The sequence below is a fragment of the Ipomoea triloba genome, chromosome 9 (assembly GCF_003576645.1).
Source record: "Ipomoea triloba cultivar NCNSP0323 chromosome 9, ASM357664v1".
Classification (NCBI taxonomy): Eukaryota; Viridiplantae; Streptophyta; class Magnoliopsida; order Solanales; family Convolvulaceae; genus Ipomoea; species Ipomoea triloba.
Genome location: NC_044924.1, coordinates 3599419 through 3609160, shown reverse-complemented (window position 1 = coordinate 3609160; position 9742 = coordinate 3599419). Strand labels below are relative to the sequence as shown.

General features: G+C 31.7%; 1 protein-coding gene across 1 annotated transcript; it reads right to left on the bottom strand.

The window, feature by feature from the left end:
* Positions 1-1587: 1587 nt before the first annotated feature.
* LOC116028296 (transcription factor bHLH112-like) lies at positions 1588-4401 on the bottom strand. The gene is made up of 7 exons (XM_031269952.1): positions 3955-4401; positions 3370-3814; positions 3113-3229; positions 2929-2994; positions 2738-2803; positions 2316-2372; positions 1588-2193 (listed from the first exon to the last, which is right to left on the bottom strand). Exons 1-7 carry the CDS (start codon positions 4311-4313, stop codon positions 2062-2064), a joined length of 1242 nt encoding a protein of 413 aa, XP_031125812.1. The 5' UTR covers positions 4314-4401; the 3' UTR covers positions 1588-2061.
* Positions 4402-9742: the final 5341 nt, after the last annotated feature.

The window sequence follows — 9742 nt, the reverse complement described above, 5'->3', positions numbered from 1 at the left end:
AACATATGGAATTCCATGGACATAATGATCAGAATATGAATTTCCAAGATTACTGTGGTCCATATGATCCTCCAAGAGAAGGACTGGAAAACGAAATATCATTCCCATCGCTTCCTCGTCTCGTCACCTTTTCCCTCAACCTTTCCACTTCTTATTCTCATTGCCTTCTTTGACACTTCTTTTTTTGTTTCCTTCTTTTTTTCAGACTTTAAAAAATATAATTTCAGTAAGTTACCGCCTGCAAGCTGTGATTCGATTGAAGATGAATAAAGTGAGAAGACTTTTAATAGCCCAAAACTGGAAAAGTGTTAAACTTCTTGTGCAAGACAAAATATAGGGCTTATAATGATTTGCCAAATCGAGTAAAGCTATGCTTTATTACCATTACAATGATTCTAAGATGCTTCACGTTTAATTTAGTTTTCTAAGTTGTGAAAATTAATATGATAGGTTCCGGAGCATAATACTATACGTATATTTTTTGTTTTGTTTTGTAGTTTAACATTTGTACTTCTAATTAACCTCATTAAGACTTTAATTTGCACAAGTATATGACGGTGTCTTTTACAATTTGGCAATTGAGTCTAATTCGAAGGCAATTGTTGATTATGCTTACAAATGCTCAAAAAGTATTCTTACTAATCATGATTAATTATCTTAAATTTTATCCTTAGTTAACTATGATATGATAATTTTACCTTTACTTCTGTTTTTATTTTATTATTATCACTTTCATCAGGAAATACTATGATGATAACTATTTACCATTACTAAAAATATTCTCCCTAAATATAAAATATTAAAACATTTTTTAAAGTACTATACAACTAAAACTTAATAAATTTAAAATTCCATGCAATCCACTCTTTTAAACCTACCACCCGAGTGCCCTCACTAAAAATTTTTTCTGTCTTATCAATAATGATTAATTATTAATTATTAATTTTATATATATGTATAACAACAACAATAATAAATGTAATATATAAAACTCAAAAAATAATCTATCTAATATTTGTTTTACTATTTGAGAGGATAAAATTTTAAATTATAACAATACTTTTGATTAGATTAAATTTATAATCTCTTGACCGTAAACTTTTTACCTTGATTAACTATTTAATATGACCAAGCCTTTCAACGATTGCAAAGACTAATGATTAAATTATTATAATTGGATTCGGGTTGTCAAGTGTGACTACATACCCTAAAATTTCAAAATGATATATAAAAGTGCAATTTGTAGGATTATATTATATACTTGCCTTTTGCATTTCTTTTTTGTAAATTTTCTTAAACATTGACAAATTAAATTAAATATGTGTAATGATAACATTTCTCTAATTTGCTCTCCAAACCTTTGATTTACGAAAAAACTCGCAATCGAAATCAAAATGTTCATTTTGAGTTAAGTTCGTATTATAATACTAGGCGACAAAAGATCACAATAAGATAAAAGCAGCATAAGTTAATCTCCGAACCTAAAACATATATAATAATAATAATAAAAGTGGGTGTCCTCCTGACTTCCACTATAACATTCCAAATGAATAAAGAAATGAAAAGGCCACAGACAATCAACAAAAATTAGCTCAACATCAACGAACATACATTAATTCCTTTGTCTTTTTGCCTTTTGCATAAGTAAAGAAAAGGTAGCTGCCCTTAATTGCAACAATTAATGAAACCCACACAACAATTAATATTAATACAGAAACAGGAACAGAACCCCTTACTTAATCTGCTAAATTCAGCTCAACCAACATATCATATCCCACCATAACATTTGTTAATCAGTACTGAACCACTTTTCAAAATTAAATAACCTAATTAAAACCTTGTATTATCAGCTAAATTTAGCACCTGTTCCTGTCTCTCACCGGATTATTATTATTGTTTATAACAACTCGATCTACTACATTATCCTCTGATTTAACCCTAATCATCACTTCATTCATGGCCCAGACTTAGCTGTCTCCTGTCGGATGCTCACTGCTTTAAGTTTCTCCATCTCCAACACAACATGGCCAACTAATTCCGGCCACCATTAATCTGCAGTCACTACCTGAAGGATGCCCCGAACGTTGGTGTCCAGAAATCGGAACTCGTCTCGGTTGCCACGGGAAAAGTGCTTGATATAGGCACCAGGCATAGCCCTCGACTTCTTAACTCTGCTTTTCTCCCTTCTTGATCCTGATCAAGATACATACATAGTATATATATAAGTCATCATGCACAATATAATGTAAATGTGATTGCAGTGCAAAATTTCTGGATATGGTGAAATAATAAATACATAGTAGATAGTCTTGTACCTGTTGATGATGTTGAGAGACTGAACAACCATTTTTCAAATATGGAGCACTCAACACCTGAAATCATGCAACACAAGCATAAATTTAGCGTTTCAGTACTGTTGTGTATGTCTCATATGTACTAGAAGTTGGTGTTGGACAGAACGAAACCTAGTGAAGGTCACATAGTGGAATGAAGTCCAATACCTATCTAGGTTACATTTAGAGGCAATATGATACCTGTAACCTTACTATTATCACAATTAATAAAATAACACATTCACTACCTACATTGATCAACCACGTAAATCTTGTCTTCTTTACTTTTTGTTATTAGTTTTTATTCTTGGGTTTATCTTGACATTTACTTTTGCAAGTGGGTTGGGTATTTAAAAAATGGCCAGAAAAAGGGAGAGGAGAAGAAGAGGGAAGGTGGAGCATACATTGACTTGATCATGGAGGAACTTTATGTACTCAATAGCTTCATGGAGAACTGAGGCAGTATCAGTCTGAAATTTTCAAAACAATTAATTAATGAATGATATAAGCAAAAAAATATAAATGGAGAAATAGATATATACAGTAGTGTTTGGAAAAAAGTTAGAAGAAAAAGTCCAAATTAAATGTAAACTACCTTTCCAAAAGGCGAAACCAATTGCTGGAGCGCAGTTACTCGGTCCCCCAGCTTCTCCTTGCGGACCTGCAACCCATCCAGATAACAAATTAAAGCTCAAACCTCTCTCCTCCATTTCTTTAACCGGCCTAATCATTATTCTTCTCACAAAAGTTGTAATTTAAAGCTATATTGTGTGTCGTACCTTAAAAGTTGGCAATGGTGATGGCGTTTCAATTCGCGGTCGCTTAAATGCCGGTTCCTCGTTGCTCGCTTTCTTAGCCATGGCGCTAGACTGTCGCGCTCCTTCAACGTTACTAGACTGGAACAGATAACCCAAACCTTAATTTAATTGGATCATATAATATAACATGAAATTAATTAAATTGAATTATTGAATTTGTTTATATATATATATATATATATATATATATATATATATATATATATATATATATATACCTTTCTACTGGGTTTAGATTTGTCACTGAATACTGAAGGGAGGAACTGCGACTGAGTGGAAGGTAGAAAGGCGGCGCGGCCGTCATTTAACGACGCCGGAGATTGATTCCAGAAGGATGCAGGGAAAGTGGGTTTTAGCAAAGGAGGTGAAAAGTCATTCAAATTTGGCCGGAAATTGGCCGGCGCCGGTGCATAACTAATCTGCTGGTTACTAAGCAGAGGTTGTTGTTGTTGGGGTTGAGGATCTGAGTCAAGCAGTGTTTGCAGCAAATTTGAAGGATAATTATATGATGGAGAGAAGTTAGTAACTGATGGGGTTGAATTAGAAAAATCTTTTGGGACGATGGGTTTGAACGAAGAATCTGAACACTCCACCCCAATTTCTTGCCCGTAATTCAGCCTCGAATTCCGGTCTTCTTGTAGCATCGCCCTTTCATTTGTTTGTCTGGTCACAAATTAAATTTCAAGAAAATTAAAGAATTGATTTTGATTCCTAAATAAGCAACCCTTTGTTTAAACAAAACAAACCCAGAAAATAAAAACCGATATGAATAAGGAATTGAAGATCAAGATTAGTATGCTTACACTACTAAAGCTTGGTTCCAATCAGTTGTGGCGGTGGATGAAGGAGAAAGGCCAATACCCAGCATGTGAAGAGTTGAATTATCCATGGACATGTTATGAGTTTGATGATGAGATTTGGGGAGTTCTTGAAGCACCACCGACGATCCCTCGGAAGATTCCTCGCTTGATCGTCCCTTCATGTTCACCAACTGATTATGATGATGATGATGATGATCGTCGTTATTATTAGCCCATGCAAAGTTTCCCATCTCGTTAATCGACGCCGCCGAGCAAGGCGACGCTCCGAACATGCTTCTCGCCGGATTCCACCAGCTCCCGCCTCCGCATACTCCGGCGGCTGTCATAAAATCATCCGCCATAACGGCTGATATTTTTATATTAATTTGGTACTTGCAGCGAGCTTTGAAGCTAAACCTTAGATAGATGTTCTTGTGTTTTGTGAGTATATGGTTACATGAAACTAAGTTGTTGATAAGGGTTGGTATTTATGTACACAATATCATGGTTATGTATGGACCGTAGGGCCATGGGGGTGGGGGTGGGGTGGGAGGAGTTGTTGCAATTGAAACTACCGGAATATGGTTGACATTGAAAAAGGGGAGATGATTAGACAAACCAAGAGAGGGCATGTATTAATTTTAAATGTTTCTATATATGCTTTTATGACTATCGAAATCGAATCCATATGTACTTAGTAATGTCTTTGTGAGAGTGGTTCTAATAACTAGAGTGAATTGTAGCTTGCTTGAAATCTTGAATTATATCACCGAAAATACAAAGTGAATAAATAGCTGCTAGCTGATTGAGTTAGTAAGTTTAATTAGTTGATAGCCGGTAAATTAGCTGTTAGCTGAGCTAATTGGTTACATACAAAACATTTATGTCGAATGTTTAACCAATTCCAACAGCTAATAGTGGTCAAATAAGTTAAAATTAGTTAATAAGTTAACTATGATACCAAATAGGACCAATATCTATTTCAAAATTTACTTTAAACTTTTATTCCATACTTTCAATTTTTTGTATATGTAGACAACTTTTTCTAAACCGACAAGATGAAAATGTTATATTCATGCTTACCACATCAAAGGAGTAGAATTTTGGGAGTCTGCATAGTAAAACTCTTCATGGATATTAGTGTAGTATATAAAGAAAAAATACTTTTATGTTTAATTACTACATTTTTTTTGTATTATATTTTTTATTTTATAACTTGATTTCATTTAATTAATTTTCAATAAAGTCTATAAATTTATTAATAATTAATTATAAATATATGTCTAAAACGTTTTTTTAATTAATTATATGATAAAATAAAATGTTTAATATAAAAATTTGATTTAGATATCATTTTTCTTAAGCATTATGAAAGTAGAAACATGACAAGGAATTTTGGATCAAATTCTCTTTCATTATTTTTAATTTATTCTCTCTTTATTAGCAGTTCAATTATACTTTTTGGATATTATTTGTTTAATCTTTCTTTGGGTCATTTTTTATTATTATTATTTTGATCATCTACAAAATTCCTTTGTCGCTTATTAGCAAAGGATGTTGGAATGATGGTGAAGTTTGATGTGGCCGCCACGTCACTGTTTTGGACGAATAATAATGTATGTAGCTTTATTCATTATTTTAGTTTTTTTTTTAATTAAAGAATGCTTTTAAATATTAATTATTTTTAAATAGATTTTTTTTAATTTCATCATGTCAACTAATATATTATTTTTCACTCTGTTATGTGTCCATCATGCCATTTTCATAATATATTTTTAAAATTCATTGTTGTGTTGGTGTTAATCGGATTGTAGCTAACAGGTTGCATGTCCTATAGTGTTGTTCAGGCAAATTTCTGGGCAATCTTATGGGTTCCAACTTGTTTAGGATAGGAGTTCCATGGGGCAATCTAGGCGAGCTAGTCAGATAATTAATTTAATAATTATAAGATTTCAAGTTTAATTTTATGTAGAAGTTGTTTGTTGGCCTTTTTTATTTGAGCTAGTTAGATATAGACATGTTATAGGATGATTTATCTGTTTGTGGTCCTTTGCCAGTTAGGGTCACAATGCAAGCTTCACCATATTAGAGCGCATATTCATATAGCGACTACGAGTTTTCTCATAAATTGGATGATGGAAGGTTTCGTTATGTTGTGTTTGAATGTGATATTGAGTTAGATGGAATTAGTTGAGTCAATTTAGGATTTTAGTTGAGATGAAACACATTATTTAATTGGGTATTATAGTCAACTCCATGTAAAAGGTAATGAGTTCAAATTTCCGTGTCACTCTATAAGAGAAACTACAGTTCACCAGTTGGTTGGAGCACATAAAAAGTAATCGGCTTGCATACGTGAGAGACCGTGTTAAGCATATATATAATATATAACATAAATATACAACTCAACTATTAATTTAGCCTTTTAATTGAGACAGAACAAATCAATTAATTTGATCCAACTACATTATTTATTATATTTTTTCTTTCACCAGGAAAAGAAACAAAATTACATATATTCTACGCATGCATGATGCTATTTTATATATGTTAAAGGTTACTCAATCAAGGAATTTATTGGCCTAGATGACATGACAAATCGAGCTTAAACCACCCCTAATTTATAAATATGTTTTAAAATATCTGGAAAATAAAATTTTAAAGTAGTTTATTTTTTATATAAAAAAAACTTAATTATTTTGTTTAAATACTTAATTCTACGGCTGAAATTGGAGAACCGGAATTTGGGACCCTGGTGCATTGTATTTCGCTTTCAAGCTTTACTTTGATTGTTAAGCATATATAGTATATTTTATTTTATTCCATTTATTTATTTTTTTCCACTTTGTGTCACTTCTAAAATTACTTTTTTAATGACAATAATTGGCATCAAAATCTATTTTAAAATTTTACTTTAGTGAAATAGGATTTGGATAACTTCTGGACTAAACTTCCATTAATGTTCGCCGTGTCAATTACACATACGATGATTCTAAGGACTGCTAGTACGTACGTTGTGGGTACCATTAATTAACGTTGTATATATGTCATGCATGTGTATTGCTGAAAGTGGTACTAAAATAGTAAAATAGTGTGCCAAAAAATAAATAAATAAAATTATACTTTTTCTTGGGAGAAAAATTTAACCACTTGATATTCACAAGTTGAGTATATAAGTAATATATTCAAAAACTTAATGTGTAAATTTTCATCTTAATTTGTAATATTTAAATAAAAGCATAATATTTATAGAATGAAGTATGTTGCAGATTATTTTGAGCATATAATATATTAAATTCATTTTCTAAACAAGGAGAAGCCAAATCTATTATGACCTGATCAAAATCGGTAATAGACCTTACTCAAACTAATACATCAAAATAGCCAATTAAAAAAAAAAATTTCTTGAACTTTTCCAACAATATATAGGCATATACCTAGAGAAGGACATTATTAACCTATAAAATTAAAATACAAGGAAAAATAATAATAATAATAAGTACTAGCTCGTATCTACCTATAATGGCTACCAATACAAGACAAATTATGATGGAGTATTGATTTGGCAATTTACCAGAATAAATTATTGTGACTTCAATAAAACGTCTTTATTAATATATACGGAGTATTTTATGTATGTTACAACGTTACGTACTTAAGTATGTATCAAAATAATGTATGTACGAGGTCATATCATTGTGGCTTACCAAAATCTACAAATGATAAGGTTATCTTTATTTCCACAATACTCTCCCACTTTAAAAAATGTGTCCCACTTCCACATCATCAAATTTGCAATTCATTCGTTACTTTACTTACATTCTTGCAATATTCTCTCACCCTCAAAAGACCTGACCACACTATCACATCACAATATAATAAAATAACAAAATAATTTTAAAAATAAATAAAGTACAAAAAGGCTGCCATGTGACCGCCTTTTATGTACTTAGCAAGCTTGCTATACACCTAAGCATTAAAAAAAAATCCACTTTGACATGCAATGCCATTTCATCTTGCAAAGGCTATGCTTTCAAGGACAAGGATAACCAAGACGCCAAAAGGCCATCAACACTATTGCTCTTATATATGTGTGCGCGTGTGTGTGTGAGAGAGAGAGAGATCTTTATTAATATTAATTAGTATGCGTCAACTTATTAGGGCGCGGATAAGATGACACCAGTTTCTTCCTTTTCAATTAGAGGTATAAGGTTTGAACGAAAACAAATTCTAGTTAGCATAACTTTATTTTATTAGCCTATAGTTAAGTCAATTGATTGGCTGATAATCAATAAATATAAAATATTATATATTTAGTCACGTACGTTCACATGATACAAGCTCTGATTCAAAATTTGTACCTATTTTGTTATATATACATATAAAGACTAACATTTTGCTTTGTTGAGTGAAATGGGTACGCAGCAGTTGACCTAATGGCGTAATTAGTGCAGTTAAATGAGTAGTTAACTTTCCCAATTAGGACACTTTTTTTTTGAAAACCAATTAGGACACTTTAATGACGCATTCTTTTCAAATTCTGATGTTCTAGTTTCTGGGTTTTTCCATTTTAAAGTCTAATGATAAAACTATGTTGTCAATCTTCCTACGACCAAAAAAGAGACATAATATTCATGTGTAGATTTTAACACATGTAGTTCGGTTCTGACTTATGAAGTTCACTCTTTATTGGAGTACTAAAATTCCAACTTATTAGCCCATCAATCTTTATAAGTTCGGCGCAAACTTTATATTTTGTCTGCTGGATTTTCCGGTTGTAATGACAGATTACGAATATTGTTTTCGTTGACTTTTTTTAATTAATTATATTAATTTTTTCAACTGCAAATTAGGCAAATTTCACGAATTAGTACAAATGTCTTCATTTTCCCAAAACTATGAGGAATTGAGGATATTGACACTTTGGTTTGGTATTATATTTGGCATGTTTTATTATTATTTGACTTTAACGCCTGCATTGAATTGAAAATCAAGCTTTTAATATGTATATAACTTAACTCTTTTTTTTTTTGGGGTAAATTTACAGCGGTCCGGGGTCCACCCACGTTAGCTCCAACAAGCACGAGAGCTAGCCCAGGGGGAATCGTCACTTGTGGAGTTGAACCCGAGTTCTCCTGAAATTCCTCCCCCCACAAAGAGAGCTCATTTGCCACTTAAGCTACCCCACTGGGTTATAACTTAACTCTTTTGATTTATAGGCAATTATATCGAAGTGAGGCCTACCTTGTAACCTTAGACGACAAATGATCAAAAGTAGGTAAATCAGTATATATTCATAGCTGACCGACTCAAATTAAAAAAATCAATAGATAATTCACACGGAAAATTAAACTTGAAACTTTGTTATTACCAAATCAACTGACCAACTTGACTAAGGGTAAACTGGTAAATCGCAATTAACTTAACTCTGGCCTATACTTACAAAAGCTAGCTATACAATCAAAGACATATACTAATATTGTTAACGGAAACGTTAAAAAATATTAACATGTATGTCGAAATTTATCAGCGTAATAAGGTCATATATATTAATGTTTACATATTGTAATTTTAATGTTTATAAATATAAAAATATAATTGTTAAATATAATAAATTATTAGAATTATTTTTAAGAGAAAAAAAGAAGAAGAAAAAGGATGGCAATCAGTGAACCACGGCAAGATTTGACTTTGATTTACGGCTTGGCCATGGTGTTTGCCTAGAGAAAAAAGCAAGACTAGAATCGATGCATGGCGGCCATCCCCTTTATAAATTTATAATTTATTATTA